Source organism: Nestor notabilis, unplaced genomic scaffold, assembly GCF_000696875.1.
Source record: "Nestor notabilis isolate BGI_N333 unplaced genomic scaffold, ASM69687v1 scaffold27070, whole genome shotgun sequence".
In the NCBI taxonomy this organism is placed as follows: domain Eukaryota; kingdom Metazoa; phylum Chordata; class Aves; order Psittaciformes; family Psittacidae; genus Nestor; species Nestor notabilis.
Genome location: NW_009911079.1, coordinates 4,083 through 23,518, shown reverse-complemented (window position 1 = coordinate 23,518; position 19,436 = coordinate 4,083). Strand labels below are relative to the sequence as shown.

At 40.5% G+C, this 19,436-nt stretch overlaps 1 protein-coding gene across 2 annotated transcripts in view; it reads left to right on the top strand.

Annotated features, from left to right (window-relative positions):
• The window catches only part of PXK (PX domain containing serine/threonine kinase), a 26,501-nt gene extending 7,330 nt beyond the window's left edge, over nucleotides 1–19,171 (top strand). The window contains exons 4-17 of one of the 2 annotated variants that reach the window (XM_010012999.1): nucleotides 564–641; nucleotides 810–883; nucleotides 1,766–1,840; nucleotides 3,058–3,162; nucleotides 3,321–3,422; nucleotides 4,055–4,216; nucleotides 5,406–5,523; nucleotides 5,965–6,043; nucleotides 8,266–8,314; nucleotides 9,161–9,238; nucleotides 9,658–9,744; nucleotides 10,363–10,432; nucleotides 11,423–11,485; nucleotides 18,073–19,171. In XM_010012999.1, coding sequence (XP_010011301.1) covers nucleotides 564–641; nucleotides 810–883; nucleotides 1,766–1,840; nucleotides 3,058–3,162; nucleotides 3,321–3,422; nucleotides 4,055–4,216; nucleotides 5,406–5,523; nucleotides 5,965–6,043; nucleotides 8,266–8,314; nucleotides 9,161–9,238; nucleotides 9,658–9,744; nucleotides 10,363–10,432; nucleotides 11,423–11,485; nucleotides 18,073–18,281 — 1,349 coding nt within the window. In that variant the 3' untranslated portion in view covers nucleotides 18,282–19,171. The remainder of the gene's footprint in view (nucleotides 1–563; nucleotides 642–809; nucleotides 884–1,765; nucleotides 1,841–3,057; nucleotides 3,163–3,320; nucleotides 3,423–4,054; nucleotides 4,217–5,405; nucleotides 5,524–5,964; nucleotides 6,044–8,265; nucleotides 8,315–9,160; nucleotides 9,239–9,657; nucleotides 9,745–10,362; nucleotides 10,433–11,422; nucleotides 11,486–18,072) is intronic. The other variant, XM_010013007.1, reaches the window with a different exon arrangement.
• Nucleotides 19,172–19,436: the final 265 nt, after the last annotated feature.

Below are 19,436 nucleotides of genomic sequence, written 5' to 3'. Positions count from 1 at the left end.
ACCCCAGAGGTGCCCTCCCCCTCCCCCCCTACCCCCCCCCCCCCTGTGTGTAGGATCATGATAGCTAGCAAAATACCTTTGCCTGCACAGAAAAGGGCAGAACAATGCATACTGGAATAGAACTGATTAGTTTACACAGTTTGCAGGTACTAATAGCAATGTAGAAGCAAAATAAAGAGATGAAAAAGGCAGTGCTTTTACAGATATGACAGAAACATTTCATGATGAATGTAGAGTACACCTAGTGTAGGAAATCTTAGCTGTGAGCATTGGATTTAGACTTGGAATTGTACATCTAGTACAGATAGAATGCAGACTGGTCAGCTAAGTTTTCCAAAGGCAATGCTTTCTCTGTCTTTTAAGTGGATTTGCGTTATCAGGTTAAAAATGCAAATGCCCTCTAACTGTGGCTTTATCTGATTTCCTTTTGAAGTGATTTTGCTGACTTTCAGTCTGAATTCCTGCAGGCTTCCTTCTGGCATTGAACCTTACCTAATATGTGGGTAATTACAGTATATAGTCTCTTGAATGTTATGTTTCCTTCTTCCCTTTTTTCTTTTCAGAAATTGCCTTACAGCATGTCTCAATGTTCTTCAGATCAGAACCAAAGTGGGAAGTGGTAGAACCATTAAAAGACATAGGTAAGAAGAGCATTTATGGATGAAAACTTGTCTGATTCTTTTTCCTAACTATGCAAGTTGTCCTAAGATTACAATGTCATCTTTGCTTACAGACCTTGTCCTACCTGTAAGCTGTGTGATTTAGTGGTGTTTAATTAAAGCTGCTGCTGCCTTCTCTTTTTTTGGTAGGCTGGCGAATACGTAAGAAGTATTTCTTAATGAAGATTAAGAATCAACCAAAGGAACGGCTAGTGTTAAGCTGGGTACGCATGCTTTCATCACATGCTTAGTTCTTTCATAATAAATCTGACTTATTTCATGTATATTAACTACCATGTGTGAGTGACAGAGAGATAGACCGAAGAGCTCAGGCTTTGAAAGAGGCTTGATAGCCCTTAGGTGGATGTGTGGTGTGAGAACTTCTTGTGTTTCTTCTGGTGGCACATCCAGTTTGCAAATTTCTGTGCATGGTCATTCATTTCCATTCCTGCACCTTGGGTTTCTTTATTTGTAATGGTGTAGCTGTTGATAAATTTCCTCACTGAAAATAACAAGGTGATCCTTTTTTAAGTGGTGGGTTTTCATGGTCAGATCTTTAGTTGTACTGAGAAACTAATAGGTGAGAGAAGCATGAATTGTTCCTTTAAGACAGACATGTATTGACACCAAACAGTGTTGTTACTGAATGCTTGCTTATGCTCCTGTGCTGAAATGTGTTGCCCTCTTAGTCATGTGAACGTAGCTGTTTGTGAGACTTCGCTGGAGGGTGGATCTCACTAAAGCCTGCAGTAGGAGGGAAGTTGTTTTGCTGGAGAGGAAGAAGGTGGGAGTTTAAGCCTTAGCATTTCACAATGCACACAGTCCCCCAGTTTGGGGTTGGCAGAGTTCATTCAGTGGTAGTAATGCACGTCAGACACAGAGGAGGAAGGAGGCAATAATACTTAGGGTCAGACGCTTTTATTGTAAAACCATGGCCTTGTTCATCATCTTCAAGTTTCATTCTGTATCTGTTATTTCCTTGCTTGGTCTTCAAAATATATCTTCAAGTAGCTGTCTTAATTTGTGAGAGCAGAATATAGACCACTTTTTCTTTATGGAGTGCAACATCTATTACTATATGCCTTTCTTTTCCTTTTTATTTCCAGGCTGATCTTGGCCCTGATAAATACTTATCTGACAAAGACTTACAGTATGCTGTGAAACTACTTTCTTCCTGTTCTGTGAGTATGACTTGAAGACATTTAAATTGTGCCAGCACAAAAGTGCTTGTCAAGGACTAATCTTGTAAAAACACATGTAGCTTAGCAGGCAGAGTTTGCAATTTTAGAGTTGCTTTCATTTAAAGGTGTGTGAACCTTTTAATTACGTTGCCCGCACAATATGAGGTAACATGTTCTCAGCACAAATAATCCTGCAGGATTATTACAGGAGGTTCAGAGTTGTGGTTTAATTGTATTTTTTTTTCTTCTTGTGCAGTACTGTGAAATGATGAGCTTTTATTTCAGCTCCTCAACAGTTTAAGAGTCTAGCTGTAATTGCTGACCCTTGTGCTGGGGGTATTCTCAGGTAACAGTGGATAAGGCAGTGGAACACGAGTATTGTTAATTCTTCAGTTCTTTGAACTTAATGCAGGACTATCTTAGTAAAGGTACCGTGGAGGCTGTATAGTTCAAGCTCTGGTGCAATGCCACATTATAAATCCAATAGGCACCTCTGAAAAACTGGCATTTAACTCCAAAAGGAGTTTCTCTTTAAGGATGTTAAGCATGTGAGAGACTGGCTGAAAAGGGTCGAAAACCTCTGTGCAGTCCTCAGCAGATGCACACAACAGAAGAGGCTGTAACCAGGCTTCTCAACCCCCAAACCAGACTGAAACTGATGCATTAAAATAAGACATGAACAAGGGCTCTTTTCCTAACTCGTAATTTCAGTTGGTGTATGTATTGCATGTATAATATATTTCCAACTGCGCTGTTTCATTTGGTTTCACAAAGTTGCAGGAATTTGTTACGATAATTTCTGAAGACAAAACTGTTCTGACAGCTGTTAATGCTGAGTTCCCTTATGAACCATAGTTGTATAAAACTGTGTATGAATTTATTAGCTTAACCTGACTTAAACCTGCAGTAAAGCTGCTCATGTATGAGAGCTGGATTATTCATTTGTCTAAATTGCCAGTCTGTTTTCTTAAAAAAAGATAGAGGCTACTTTATTTGTTTGTATGTTTTAATTTATGTGGAATTTGAACAGTGTCTTTCTGAAGTTTTCTTTGCATTTATTCCAGGTTGAGATCAAATAACTTGAGCAAATATCACTGGCAGAATCCAGTTTATTGCTTTAAATATACAACTCAGGCAGATCTTTTCTTACTTGTGAAGTGAAAATGAACTACAGAATGTGTCATCTAAAACTTACCTACAGTTTCTTCTTTTGGTAGCATCCCTATATTTACAAAATTACTTTTGCCATTGCCAATGAATCTTCAGCGCTGGTTATTAGACCATTCAGTGAAAAAGGGACACTAAAGGACCTTATTTATAAGGTAATGTTTCCCCACAGCCCCCAACTTAGATGGTGAATGTTTGTTGGAATGACCATAGTACGTCTTTCATAAAACTGTTTACCATCTATTACTAAGCAAAGTAAGACAATTACTGGCTTTTCTGGGCATGATTCTTGATATGTGTGTTTCTTTTAAAGGCAAAGCCAAAAGACCCATTCCTGAAGAAGTATTGCAATCCTAAAAAAATTCAAGGTCTTGAACTTCAGCAAATAAAAACATATGGAAGGCAAATCCTAGAGGTATTTTGTTGCTTTATTTACCAGCCTTCACAAGGTTGTTTTTTTGAGGTCAACTGGTTTAACTAGAAAAAGTAGATAAACCTGAGCAGAGAAGCTTTATTTCAGCAGCAGACTTCAAAGCTAAATCTAAATTGAGATTAGCTGCTGGGAGTTGAATTTAGATATGTATGTGTGAGGCGATTTCTGACCAAAGAAAAGGCAGGTGATACATGTGAAACATAAGTGGGAGAGAGGTGATGATGTGTCTTTTAACTCTTGGAAGAAAGGAAAGAAGTAATTCATAGCCTGCAGAACACATGCCATGAATTTAATGTCATTAATGTGTTGGGTTTTTTAAATTTTTTATTAAAACTATGATATTCAGTAGAATTGTGAACTTTAGTTTCCAGATCTTTCTGGGAGGTGTCTATAAGCCTGCTTTGAGGACCAGCATCAAATGTTTGTTTTGTGAGAACTGGTAACACTGAAATGGAAATGAATAGCCAGGCAAAGATGATATAGATGGAAGATCAAGTTGAGCAATCATTCCAAATAGGGGCCTTATTATGTATCTGCTTTTGTGTTGGAGGATGTAAGATCTTGAGATCATCAGAGCATCTTGTGACAATGCTGCTGCATTGGGTTTTTTTCAGGTATTAAAATTCTTGCATGAGAAGGGATTTCCTTATGGCCATCTTCACTCTGCCAATGTGATGTTGGATGGGGATACCTGCAAATTACTGGATCTAGAAAATTCCTTGTTGGGACTTCCATCATTTTATCGATCGTACTTTTCACAGTTTCGGAAAATTAATGTAAGGTTCAGTCAATGAATTCAGCTGACACTTATGCATCCCTTTATCCTCAACTTCTGTTTGTGGAGAACTGACTAGAATGAAAAAAACCCCTCACTCAACCCCCTTTCTTTAATCTGAGCTTTTCTCCATCAAATCCCTTTTCTGCTTCCTCCAAATCACTGTCTGGCTGCACAGAAATGTTGTTGCAGCACACTGGAGTGAGGCTGAGGCCAAAGGCAAGCAGGTAGAAGGGGAGTGCAGGTGAGTGTTTCTGTGACAAACAGGGCTGGCACAAATAGAAGTAAACTGCAGTTGTTTTAAGATCTCTTTCCACCCTGATCTTGTATTTCATAGGAATGTGTATATTGTGTACCACACATCTCTGCAGGCTTGCAAAGCAAAATGTTATCTTCCTACAAACATAGAACCCAAATTTTACTCTGTGGCAGCAATACAGTTTTTTAGCCAGCATCCTGCCCTGCCTTCAAGTGCTCGTTGTAATAAGTTCCATACAGCACCACGAGACAGCTGCTTGCTGACCTTGCTGAACAAGTTTTACTGTGTTGTCAAAGAAACGATCAAAAGTTCATGGTCAGTCCAAATCTGTTAGTGCAATCAAAGCTCTAAGCCTTTTTTAGTAAGAGGAGACATTTCTGTTTAAACATGATTCAGAAATCTCTGAGATATTCTGTCTGGGAACTTAGCATGTATGTACAGCTTGGACTAACCTAAGTAGGAGTGAAAGAGGCTCTCCTAGGTTTGTTTGGTATGCATTTTTGCTGTCTTTTTATCCACCTCCTTGTAAAGTGACAGCTGGTCTTACTATGAATCTCACTCTTCGCAGTTTGACTTAGCTAGGAAAGCATGCTTGGTTGTGATTCCTGTCAATGTATGGCTTCTAAACTGCTGTGTATGAAAAGAGTTTACTACTTCACACATTTTTACAGAACATATCTACACTGCTACCCATTTGTATCACCACGTACAAGAGCACAAGAGCTGCTTTAGCTTGAGGTGTGAAGATTTCATTTGAGCCAAAGTAATGCAGGGAAGTGGTTGTGGTGAGGAACTGTGTTAATGATTCCTCTTTTTTATCTTCAAATGCAAGAGCATTCTTTTTCTTTAAGGGGTTATCACTGCATGTTTTCAAACCAGTTGTGAAACTCTGATTAGTTCTAACAAATTGTGTTAATTTGTTCCTCCGCAGACTTTAGAAGGTGTTGATGTACATTGCTTTGGACACTTACTGTATGAAATGACATATGGAAGACCCCCAGATACAATTCCAGTAGAGAGCTTCCCTCCTGCACCATCAGTGTTTGTTGGTTAGTATACAGTTGAGAACACATCAGTCTCAGCTTCCTGGCTACTCTTCTTACCTTTTACCTAAGCTGAAATGCTGTGAAATAGCAGCCTAAGATCTTTGCAGCATGTGACCAGAAAGAATTAGTACTTTGTAAATACAGAAATTGTGTTCTTCCTGAAATATATGTAACATATAAATATATATATTTAGGCTGAGTGCTAAAGCAGTGTGTAGTAAGTAATTAGATGCCTGGGTTCTCTTGCCTCATGTATAGCGTTCTTGAAAAGCTTCTATGTGTAATAGTAATATTATAATAGAAACCACATGGCACAGAGCTTCATCACTGCTCAGCTGATGCAGTGCTTAGGGGAACATCACACAGCAGTGCTAGACGTTTATTCTAAATCATTTGCTATCCTGCTGTGCAAAAATGTGTTTTTTCTTATTCTTTCTTTGGTAGTGTCTGTGTTGGAATCCATTCTGACCTGTGAAGCTATGAAGAATGGCATGCCAACTGTCTCACGGCTCTTACAGATGCCGTAAGTCTTGTTTGACTTGTTTTATGCTCATAGCAATGTTTTTAATTATATTGGGAGGAAGAACTTTCTTGCTCATGTTCCTTTTCAAAAAGATGTCTTCCTTATTCTGAGGGATGTATAGTGTCTCCCAAATGAAGCTTTAAAAGTGATAGGCTTTGTAGAACCTATCCCTTCTGAATGTGATCAGTACTCATTTAACATTTCATTGTCTCTTGATGGGCTAGAGCTGTTATGAAGGCACTTTATTTAGCATGGTGCTATGGTTTAAATTGATCCAGCTATTAAAGTACCGCAAGTGTGATTAAGATCACGTACAGGTATGTTTAAAGCATCTAGAATAAGGAGTCTTTTTGCATGTCCCCTTCAGACTTACTTCAGTAGATTTTGCTGTCAGTTTACTTATGACTAGCAAAATAAATCTCTTGCTTTGTTCCGCAGTGATATTTAGACTGAGTTTGGATATGAAATGTTGTGTGGAATTTCTGGCTGATTTCTTGCAGGACTGGCTTAGGGGCTCTCTGAGGCATAGACAGAATAAATTTCCTTGCAGGCTGTCCGGGTGATGCAGTGAAGTAGTAAGAGCAGTTATGGGGCAAGACTAGGATGCAGAGAGGAAGCAATGTCAATGCACAAATGACTGAGCTGGAGACCGTACCTGTCTGCAGTGCCACCCGGCCTGCAATTAGGACACAATTGTCTGCTGTCACTGTGCTGTGACATGTCACCAGCATGCTGACCACAGAACTGCAGTTCCTGGTGGGGAGTTCTTTTATTTTTTCTTAATATAAGGTGCCAGAGTCATGACCTTAATAAAGGACAGATTGCCCATACCTAAATCTGGGTCTGATCTCACAGTGTACACACTGCAGTACATTTAGAGCATGCCCCAAGATTCCTATTTACTGGTTGGGAAGAGTGCAGGCTTGTCTCGGCCTTCAATTCTTTCTACTCCTCCCTTCCTCTGCCCTTAGAAGAGGTGGGAGGTAGAGAGAAGAATGAAAGCAGGCAAGAAATAGTGTAAGGAAACTCTGTGAATACAGGAATATACAGGTCTCAAAAAATGTTGAATACTCCATGCCCAGCTGGATCTGATATGTAGGATATCATACTACATTCCCTTCATACCTTTCACAAAAGTGTTCTACATACATGTGCAATGCAATTAATGTAATTCAAAATAATTAATGTAATTTAAATACTTATTAAGCTTTGTTATTTATTATAACCATATAAACTATGTGTTTGCTTAGTTTTGCAAGGACATGTAATCAGTAAGGGTCAGCAAAATGGCCTGTAAACAAGGGTGAACTTTGCTGGTAGTTTTCAAAAGTTGTTTAAAATTTGCTCTATTTCATGGGATTTTTCATGGAATACTCCTCTTATAAACTTGATTCTAGACTTGAATTCGTTTTCTCTAGTATGGGCCTGTGATAATTTTCCACAGTGAACAGTAACAAAAGATCTCTGAAATATTTCTCTCGGAGCCAGGCTTGAGATCTCTATCTGGGACAGTTTTCTAGTATGTTCTCCAGGTCAAAGTATCTCGAAATGAACTGACCAGTTTATTTTCAGACTACCATTGCCCTCTAGTGTCTTTGTTTTGGATGGAAAAGGATGAATCATTTATGCTGTTGCTGCTGATACCATAGAGGGGAGAGTAAAAATATCAGAATACTTGCTTTAGCTGTGTTGCCAGAGTACAGGCAAGAATGTTCCATTCACTCATTGATATTTCACATCATTCTTGTTAATGCTAAAACAATAGTCATGCTAACAGAGTTTTCTTTAAAAGAGCAATTGTTTTCTTTAGGTGAAATTTAAAATGAAGTCCCTGTCAATCTTTTGTCATTATAGAATCCGTATATTTTAAGGAAGAGGCACTCTTTTTTGGGAGAACCCTTCTCTGCCTTTGCCTCTCTACCTGTTCTATCAACTTACAGAATACTCCACACAGTCTGGCTTACTCTGCCATCAGTAGTGGCTACATTCTGAGGGTTGGATGCTGCTTATTTTACAGCAGTGCTTGGAAAATAAAAAGCAGTACATAAAAAACTGTGGCAAAACAAAAAAACCCAACAGTGACCTGGTGATGAGGACAGAGAAGGAAAAGGAGAAAGAGGGAGTTAAGAGAACAATACCAGTAGTATTCTTACTGTGGTTCTGCCTCTTTCTTGGGAATAATATTCCTTTTCTATTTTTTTTCCTTTTTCATCTCCTCACAGATTATTCAGTGATGTCCTGCTAACAAACTCCGAGAAACCGCAGTTTAAGGTAAAGATGAACTTTGATTTACTAATGTTTGTGGAAGTGCCAGGCTGTGGGTAGATACACGTTAATTGACAGTGTAGAGGAGAGCTGGCTTTATGGTGAATGCCGTCGGTATTTGGATTCCTTTGCTGAATTGTACCCAGGAACATTATATGACCCCTTAGAAGAGGGGCAAGGTGTGGCCCAAGAGTGTTAAAGTGCAGTTCCTGTGCTGGAGCATTCCCAGAGCACTTGTCTTGGAGGGCATGTGGTGCATGTTTGTGTTGGCAGCTGCATGGCACTTAGAGGATGTGACTGGAGTATGAAATAGAATCATAAAATCCCAGACTGGTTTGGGTTGAAGGGACCTTAAAGCTAAACCAGCTCCAACCCCCTGCCACGGGCAGGGACACCTTCCACTAGAGCAGGTTGCTCCAAGCCCGTGTCCAACCTGGCCTTGAACACTGCCAGGGATGGAGCAGCCTCAGGTTCTCTGGGCACCCTGTGCCAGCACCTCAGCACCCTCACAGGGAAGAGCTTCTGCCTCAGAGCTCATCTCAATCTCCCCTCTGGCAGGTTAAAGCCATTCCCCCTTGTCCTATCTATAAATAGATAGCTGTCGCTGCAATTAGCGTATCCCTTCTATTATTTGCTGTTTCTTTGTCCCTGTTGTTAGATACATAGCTAGATTTGGAGTGGAAAACATGCATCTAGAGTCTTCTTTTCCCCTTCAGTAAAGGAATAGTGTCAGAACTTGGGGCTTTATATGAGCAACATGATTATTGAGATTAATGGTGAGTTTTGAGTAGTGAAATTGCATTTGCCTTTATGATATTTTGTGCTATGATTTTTCCCCCCATTCTGTATTAGATCCCTACTAAGCTAAAAGAAGCATTGAAAACCTCCAAGGAATGCATAGAAAAGCGACTAACAGAAGAACAGAAATTGGTAATGTCTGCATTTCTTTATGTCCTACAAACATTTCATTTCCTCTTATTACTTTTGCATGGGGAAAGTGAGTTTTTACTTAGAAGTGATTTTGATTTAATAAAGGCTTTCATCAACAGATTGGCTTTCCCAAAAATGCAGTATCAGGAGGTGTAGAACAGCTGTTGACTGTGTGGCATTTCACTGTTTCAAGTGATGCAGCTTCAGAGGCAGCAGCTCCTAAGTTAAGGGATCATTTTAACTGCAGTGTGAGGCTTCATCCTCTACCAGCAACAGTAAAGATAAAAACTAATAATGAAAAAAGAACTAAATACGCAAAGTGACTTCAGGGAGTTTTCTTGCACCCCAAACACATGCTTTGTTTGAGAACATTTAAGATCTTAACACGGTGTTTTCCTGGTTTTCCCTTCATTTTGAAGATTCACCAGCACAGAAGGCTGACAAGAGCTCAATCTCATCATGGCTCTGAAGAAGAAAAGAAGAAAAGGAAGATCTTAGCACGAAAAGTAAGCAATCTTTAAATAGGTTTCTCACACAGAAAAGATGTGTGTTTATATATCTGTATGTATTTAATGTTTAGCATGCACAACCACAGGTATGCTGCTCTGTTCTGTGTTTTTCTGTACTACTTCCTGATTCTTTTCACTTGTGTAGCTAGGCCATGAACGTCTTAATAAGTCTCAGTTACAATGGTAGCTGACTTACATTTTGGTTTAACCTGTTCGAGGTGGCTGTATGAAACTAGTGAACCTCATACACAGATGACAACCTGTGCTGCTTCCTGCTGCCCGGTGAGGGTACTGGAGCCTTTTTTAGTCTGCTGCTGCATCACACTGCCTGGGTTTCCCTTCCTTTTTGGTGGGTTGGTTTTCTGCCTCTCCCTTGTGGTCAGGAGGCACTGGAGTTGTTCCAGTTGCTTGCCTGGAGTTACTGAAGTGCGGAACAGCCTTGTTGCTGTTGTCATCATGGGAGCGTGTGTTGGGTATGGGTAGAGATATGTTGGCCATTAGTAAACCTTGTGTGATACAGTAGATGGCTGTTATAAATCTGTGTGTCTGATCAATGTTATAATGGAAAGCAATTTATTAATTCCAATCTTTTGTTTCTTCTGCTCCATTTTAAAGAAGTCAAAACGCTCTGCCTATGAAAGTGGGGAAGAACACTCAGCAAAATACAGCAACTCAAATAACTCAGGTAACTACAGAGAGAAGAGCTTGCTTCTAGACAGCTATGGCAATGTGTTTGTGATTGCTGTCATTTTTCTGGCTTAAAAGACCCAGGCTCACTATCAGTTCACACATTAATATTGGACTACCAAAGCCTGATACCACTGGTTTGGGTATTTAATAACAGATAAATCAAAGATTTGTCTATTACAAAACTATTATTTATCTATTGTTAAAATATTGTCCGTGTTAGATTTTCAGCTGCCTAATTTAAAACGATGTGTCCTCTCTTCTGTGCTCCATACCTCAAAAAAACCCAGTTCATTCTGTTTGATATTTGAGTGTTATAATAAGATCCGTTATTTGGGCCATTTAATAATGCAGCCTTTGGGAAGAAACTGTATTCTGTAATACAGAATGATTATGGGTGATTTGTATTCTGTCATAAGGTGTTAAGATGAATGAGAAAATTATCTGTTTAACTGCTGCTTCAGTGCCCCATTCTAAAACAACGGAGCCTTTGAGAGGTCTTCCTTTAGTTAAAAGGAATGGTCAGTACTACAGAACACTGACTTGGCTAAAAAGTGTCCAAAAGCAGCCTACTGTGCAATAGTCAGTTATCAGAGTAACTTCTGGCGTGCAGCAACTGACTGAAAATCGTCTCTTAGAAGAACAAATGTGTTGCCATCCATGCGGTGGCACAGCTCTTAAGGAGAACAGAATTTGGACGCTGCAATCCAACAGCCTAATCAACAGAAAAGAGATATTTCCCATTGAGGAATTCTGTTAAGTGTGCTGCTTCTGTGTCTGGACCTCCTCTGATAGTGTGTACTGTAAAGCCTCTTGTGTTCAGATCAGGTCTTAGTGACACTGCTCCTACAAATAGGGATCCTTCCCAAGATTTCAGTGGAAGCAGGATTGGATCTTCTTTCAGTAAAACTGGCCTGTTTCCAACAATGTGTCTTGTCTGACTGTTGAATTTTAATGTCACAGCTTTAGTTACTGTTGTTTTATTTAGCAGGCTCTGGGGCGAGTTCCCCATTAACATCTCCATCATCCCCCACTCCGCCCTCTACAGCAGGTAAGTTCAAGACTCATTACAGTGTCTCTTTTTGGTTTTCTATTTCCCCCCTGCTCCTCAGTTGTGGGTGTTATTCCCAAGGATGGTTGAGGGATGGTGGTTTTCAAAGATGGAATGCAGAGACGACATTTATCTTGTGTCAGCTAGAGCATGGGCATGTTCCCTCTTTTGAGGGCCACAGAGAACCTTTTAATACTGTTCTTTTTCATTGAAGAACCTTTCTTGAGATATACATGATATGATTTAACCCACAAAGTGTAAATCTGTATTACTCCAGGCCTACCAGCATTGCTGCATGCCAGACCTTCCTGGGCCTCGTGTTGCAGTATGCACTTGTTCTGATGTTAATGGTCTGTTGACTCTGAAATACTGTTTGTTGATCCTTTGTTTCTGTGTATTGTCTCTTCACACCTCTACTGCTGTGATGCAGTTTTGGGATTTTGGGGTGTGACAAATTCAGTGGCTTAGGCTGCATAAATCTCCCCAGTTTTGCTGCAGCCCATTGATAACACCAGTAGAACTGGTAGAAACAAGTTAAAAGATTGATTTGAGTTAAAAATAATATCTTTATTACCTGTGGCCATTTCTGTTTTCCAGTTTGCTGGGTAGCTGTGCAGACAGTTTTGCTAATGTTTAGGACAAGTGGTGGGAAGTGGTGAAGAATCTGATTGAGTGGGCAATAGAAATGCTGATGAAAGATTGATTGCAAATCTGAATATTGAGTGGTAGTGGATGTGCTTCAGTCTGAAAAGCTAGAACAGGAGCACTGGCAAACATTAACAGCAAAATGTGTGAATGGAATACATTTCTAGAAGGGAAGCAATCCGTGGCATTGCCATCATATGACTCATGCCATATGATTTCTACTCCCAAGAACTTTCTGCACAGCACAACTCCTTAACCGAAGCAATCAAATTTGTGTTTGCTGTGGATGGTCTTTGAAAGCACACTGCAGCCTGTGTGATGTAATTCAGATCAGTCATGCTGAAACGCAAATGAGTCATTTCTCCTTCGAGCTGAGGGTATGCTGAAGTGTAGGTTTTATGAACTGACTTCTCCCAGTTAGTCTAAACAAGATAATTACCGTTATTGTGTGGCACAATAACAGTGCTGTTCTCTGCGTGTCCTGACTCTTGGTTGGAGGGTTTATTTCAAGTTCTTTAACAAGGAAAGTAGCTGAAAATGCAAAAGAAAAGCTCATGCTTACAGAATGGACAGATGTTTAGAAAACTTCTTTTTTCCTGCACTAAAACCACCTTTTAGTTACATTTTAACTTGAACCTGTTGGAACTTGGTGGAAGGCTTTTCCAAGTTGTGAGTATGTGATGCAGGTTCATGTGTAGATGTGGCTCAAATGGCTCAAGTTTGGGCTCAAAACTTGGCTCTGTTGTTCAGACTCATGGTGATTTGTGGTGACGAGCCCTGCTTGACATGGTGCACGTGGCCCTATGTGCATTCAAATCAGAAGGTGCTTTAACGTGCCAATGGCTTTGATCCTTTTGATTGTGTGTAAGGGCAAGTGTTACAATTTCAGGAATGCTTTTGTGAGTAGAATTCATAGAAGAAACTTCAGATGCTAGTTCTGAGAGAAAGCTAGTGTGCCTGATTTCTGTCACCAGGAATGTTGCAGTTTTAGCTAGTCTAAGCAAGTATGCTGTAACTGACTTGACTTGATTTTCTTTGTGACAAGTGATGCATCTATAGTTTGTACCTCTCTCTTCCAGTTTCCTTGTACTTACTAAGGATAATTACTTGTAAACCAAAATTGCTTGTGTGTAGCAGTTTGGCGAGATGACTCTCAAAAGGGGAGTGAATGGGGCTTTGTGGTTTGGTCATGGTTGTGTTAGAATCGTGACATCTCAAAGCATCTTGCTGATACAATGCCGTGGCAAAATGAAAGCTGACATGGAAAAGTGTACCCCGCAGCAGCTCTTGCCCTTGTCCTGGCCTTTAACCAACCAAACCAATGTAGTGTATGGGTATGTGCCAAGCCAGCGGCACTGACCAAAGGGGCTCCAAAGCTGAGATGCCCTGGGGAAGGAACCTTGTTCGGGGGTTTCTCACACATTGAGAGCTGCTTTGCCTCTGGACAAAGACCTTGTGAGACTCAGCTTGCAGCAGAACATGCTAAGAAATCAAATGACTGCTGGCTTCCAGCTGCAGCTGTAGGATTCAGTGCATGGGCTGCTTCGAGGGGAAGGGTGTCTGCTAGAAACTTAGGCTCTCATGGGCTTTTCTTATTGACTAGGACATTTTGGGCTGTTTTTTTCCAGCTACTTGGCTAAGTAACATCTTTGAAATACACTCTTTAGATCGTGGCAAGTGATTCTAATGTAACTTCCCATGTTTCTTCCTTGAATGTTGATTCTTTTTTTCTCCACTAGCACAATTCATTGCTTCCTTGAAATCTGCTACTTTTCCTTTGTGGCTGTGAGCTGTGGCTAGGATCAGAAGGGATGCAAAGCACTGGGGTATAGGTTATCTAAAACTTCAGCGCATCTCCTCTAAATCCAATAAGCCCATAGGATACTAGCAAACTTCCTTACAATAGAGAAGAATTTGAAGAGTACCATTTTTGCTTCCCAGGGCTTCCCTTTGGGAATCAAGTGAAAGAGTTGTACTTAACTTTAGCTACTTTTTTCTGTGCCAGTTGTTCCGAGTCCTTCAGTCCGACATATGTTTCATAGACACCCATATGGTGCATCTTTTCTGCCCTTCACCTTTCTGTAAGACAATTTGAATGCTTTATTATGTGCTCTTCCTGAGTGTCTCTGACCCATGCAACATAAGTGTAAATACAGGTGTTTAATACAGCAGGAAGTTCCTTGAACTGAATGGATTTCGTCTTCTATGGCTAATCTTCCAGTAGATTTCTTGCTAAATCTCTCTTAAATGCACTTTAATCCTGAAAAGTTTGAATTATGGCATGTGCAATTGAAAGCATGTGTGTTGTGTTTGTTCATCAAGTGTAATAATGCTTTCAGCATGGAAAATTGTGGTTCGTTATTCAGAATCATTACTGCAAATGTACCATGAAGTAGTTGAGCTGTTATCCTCAGAGTTGTCAGTGAGTAAGAACGTATTGATTTTTGTACTAACTTTTCAGCTGACAGTATCTGTATTTCTCACTTTGACACGAGAACCAGGTGATTAACTTGTGTCCTCTCTCTTTTTCTGCTGTCTTCAATAGAGCATGCATCATATTGAACGTGAATTTTCGGAAAAGTAAGCTAATGCTGATTTCTCTCTTTAAAGATGCTCTGTTTCTGAATGGGAAAGTTTAATGCAAGACCTGAACTTGCTTAGGATTGGGAGGGAATAGAAGAAAAAGATCTGATCATTCTGATGGACTGTTTTAATGAAATACAGCATCTTTAAAAACTCTCACTAAAATGATTTTCTTTGCACCCCATTCTCAGCCAAGTGTTTAATGCTGCTTGCACAATTACTGTCACTTTAAATTCATAATTAAGTTTTTGTTTCAATTCAGGCATCAAGTTTACAGCATCTGATTTACTTCCTATTCCTTTTAACACACTCTTTTAACAAAAATGTCCCTGTAAAAAACCCTTGGTAAGTTCTTGTTTGAGTGTTTTATTCTTACAACTGCATGAATGAGTAAAATGTGTGTCTGCAGGCAACTTCTTCCAACATATGTGTTAGAAAGGTGTAGTGATAACTGAGCACCTGTCTCAAATGTGAGTTTTTTTTCTAGTAAATAGAAAAATATTTCGTTTTGGGGCAGAACAGTTTAATCTGTAGATGTAATTGCATATGAGAACACAAATGTGAACTAAGATTTCCTTTGCCCCACTCGTGTCAAGAAGAGGAGGACAGCTTGGTTTTGATTGACTGAAATGAATGGATTTGAAGATTTCCAGAATCATGTTCTTAATTAATAGGTTCAATATGTGATGCTCATAGTTAGTCAGATACCATTCTAAGAACTGTGTGTATTTATGTTTTAAGGCAGAGCTCAGATGTACCTGAGGTGTAAAAGTATCATTGTCTGTAATTAGTCTCACAAGACTTTAACTGTGTGATGTTGTCAGCAGCTCAGTTTCAATAATAGTGAGGAATTTAACCATTTGCCAGGAGGAAGGTGGCCTCTTCCCCTACTTCTCTGCTTTTCTACCCCCATTGTAAAATAACCAGACCAAAAGTTGAAGATAACACATGGAATCTTGGCCTAATAATACTTAGTGATCCAAGCTCTTCGTGGCTTTTTTGCCCCTGTCTCTGTCATATTCTTTCACTGGATATGTTACCGTTGTATTTGTGTTCCATACAGACCCCTGGCCACTTTTTCATGGTCATTCCCTATTGCATCTTGTCCCACTACTTGCATAGCCTCTTCAGCCTCACCTTGCAATCCCAGCCAGAAACCTTGTCATTGTTCTCTGCGCTTCTTGCATCATTTGGAGCTGTTTCATCTATGATGAGCTGATCTTGGCTGGTTTACAGCAGTTCATCTGATCAGTTTGGTGCTAGCATTGCAACGCCAGTCCTACAGCATTCTGCTTTGGCCATTTTAACCACAGAAGTGATTGCTTGAACTGTCCTTGGTCTTGTTCTTCCTTTGGCAAAAAGAGTCACGTTTTGGTTTGCTGTGCTTTGCTGACACACACTACGCACATGAGAAACAGGAGAACTCTAACCTACAGGATGGTTTTCCAGTGTTTCTAATAGTAAACTGACCTACATGTTTGGCTGGTGTAAAAAGTAGAGTTAGAGAAGTTCAATGGCCCCAAAGCATCAATGTACAATTTATTTCAGCCTGTGCTAATATTGTGTAATGTTTTGATTACTGAAGAGAGCAGTTGATCCACATGCAACAGGCATGTTAAATTGTTTCAGTTGATCTCTCATATTTCTATGAGGACTTGAGTATTTCCTCTGGAAGGGAGGACAGTGAAGACAAACCCAATATGTACTTCATGTTGTGTTGTCACAGAAGGTTTTCATGCCAATGAGAATTTCTCCTGAAGAGTTGGAAGTGCTACAATCACAGCGTGTATTAATGTACCCTGACAAAATGGGATGCTTTGTGTTAATACATTTTCGTTTTGCTCCCATATGGGAAAAGTGTCTCTTCAAATACTGGTACAAACAGAAATTGAGGGAGCTTTGAGTTATGACTTTCATCTAGTATAAATGCTTTTTCTTTTAATTACAGAAATTACTTTTTTCATATTACTTGGTAGTCTGAGAGCAAGTGTTAGTGAGGAATTGAGAAGTGAAACAGAGAACATTGCCCTCTTTTTCTTCTCTGTAGCTGAGCTTTATGCTTCATAATATACCTCTTGAGTCTGTGTGCCATAATGTCAACTGCTTGCTATTTGCTTGCTTCATAGCAAGCAGTTCTACTTCAGTAACCATAGGCTCTTGGTTGGCCTCATGTTGTTCTTCTTTGTTGTCCTTTAGTATCATAGTTGTTGCCACTTATCAGTGTATTCCTGTTTGTAGGTTAGAACTACCAGAAGAGAGTGTTAGACTATAGGTGCTGTTTGTGTCTCTTACTATGGAATAACTCATGATCTAGATTATGGAGTTAGAACTATTCAGCAGTGAATTTTAAGGTGTTAATCATTATGCCCCTCCTCATTCCAGAATATGACAAGAAAGGTCCATCATTCCCCATATAGTGGGTGATGGGCTGCAAATGCCACTTTCATGTGGATGTTTTGTGGAATGGCACATGGTCACCTCTGAAGCCCTTTGTTCTCAGTCCTACCTCGATCTTTGATTATGTAGAGATTATAGTGCAATGTGCAGCAGAAAAGTTGCACAAGAGCAGGGGCAAGTAAGGCCACTGCCTGGATCTGAGCTGCCAGGAAGCAGCTCCATGCAGGCCCTGCTGCTGGGCTAGCTACCTGTGGGCACCAGGGAGTTGGGATGTGGAGGCTGGGGCAAGATGAGCAGCATGAGATGGATGTGACTCAGAAAGCAAGGGTAAGAGTGCAGAGGTGACTGGTGAGAACTCAGAGGCAGGCAAGGGGTGTGAGTGGCAGATTGTTGTGATTCATTCAGCCTGTGGAACAAGCATTTGTTACAACATGTTTGGAGAAAGTCAGTACTGTGGAAGTGTAAAGCACTTCCAGAAAACTCTATCTGCAGTTAGTACTTGAAAAAGGAGTATAATCCAACCAGGCAGTCATCACAAACACTACCGTGATGTGGTTGGCCCTAAGAACACAGCCATGAAATAAGAACAGAGTGAGATTTACTTCCAGTCTTTGTTACTGTTCATGACTGAAAGAGCAAACTGCTTCACTGGGGACAAGCAAGACAAGCTGAAGCTGGGAGGTCCTGTTAAGTGATCTTGTGTTTGAGTCAAGTTTTGCATCCCCCAGTTCTGAGGCGCTTCAGGCTTCCTTTCAGAGGTGTCTCAGATGGCACAACTCACCTGCAGATAGAGGGTTTTGATCACTCTGACATTTTTCATCTGTTCTGTTCTTCACACTCCATTGGCATTTAAGGGATGATGTGACTAGGGCAGGACTGACCAAGTCCAGCTCAGCAGCCGCAGTGCTTTGCAGGACCTCCTTGGCATAATCAAACCGCATCTTCTCTCCTCAACTCAACAGGAGCATCGTCGATACCCCCAGCACCGCCTCCGCCGCCCCTGCCACCAGCAGCTCCTCCTCCTCCGAGTACAGAGGTGCCAACACAGCCAAGCCCACGGCCTGATGTCAGCACAAGCCGAGGAGCCTTACTCAGCTCCATTCAGAACTTTCAGAAAGGAACTCTGAAGAAAACACAGACCTGTGACTACAGTGCTCCCAGGATCAGCTGAGGCCGCTGGGCACACCGGGATTGAATTCCCTCTCCCCCTCCTGTGCTGTCTTGGAACAAGACCCTCCTGACCAGCAACTGATCCACCAGCACCTTGTCACGCTGGAGCTCCATTTATTCTGTTTCAGCTTTCTTTGAGTAGCAGCACTGCCCTGGCTGAATTGTGTTGCCACGCTGCGATAAGTAGTCTCCAGTCTTCACTTGGTTCCAAGAACATTACTGTCTAGCTACAGTTTCAGGGGTACAGCAACTTCTATACAGCTGAATAAAAATCTGAGAATAGGAATTGCCATGATCATGGTGAATTAATGCATATTTTTCCTAGCTCTGTTCCGCTCCTTTTTCCAAATTACAGGTCTGTAGTTTTAGCCTGCTCAGTTTTTCAGCTCTTTTCATGCACTTGTAACTCATCTTAATTCTTGCTGCCTTGAATCAGCAAGTTTTGTTTTAGGTAATCCACCCCCCCCATCCTTAAATCGTACTGCACAGGTGAGGGAACTGGAGAATTAAATCTTATTCCCACCCTAGTTGCTGGTGGAGTAAAAATGCTGTCTCATTAAACTTGTTTAAACGGCCATCCTCCCTGTAACTCTAAGGGGAAGTGTTTTTAAATGAGGAAATGAGTTGAATGGGGAGTTAATAGGGCACTGGGATATTATTCTTGATTTAGGTAAATGCAAAGTTACTTCCAAATTAATTCTACAGCTTAAACTTTATTGAAAGAACCTTTTTTTGATTTAAAACCTTAAACAAATTGCACTTTAAAGGATTATAGATAATCCATTTTTTTAAATTCAAGTACATCCGTGTTTGTTACTATGCAGAGAATGTCTGTACAAAGTTTCATGTAACCTGTGATATCCAGTCATTTTTATTAAAATGTTAATGGAATTCCTCCAGCAGTGTGGTTGTGGGTATGTTCACCCAGGATTGCACCTGAAGCCAGACTTCCTAAGAACCTAACAGCAGTTCTGCGAAAGGGAATACCCTGAAAGGTATTCCTGGCCCTTCATGGTAACAGGATCCAAGTTGTTCTGCTACTTACAGACGTAAGTATGTTTTCTCTCCAACAGTTCACTGGAAAGCTGCCCTAGCCAGGGTTTGGAGCAAGCCAGGCTGATAACGGCAGCTCTCACTCTGTACCAGAAGCTGCTGA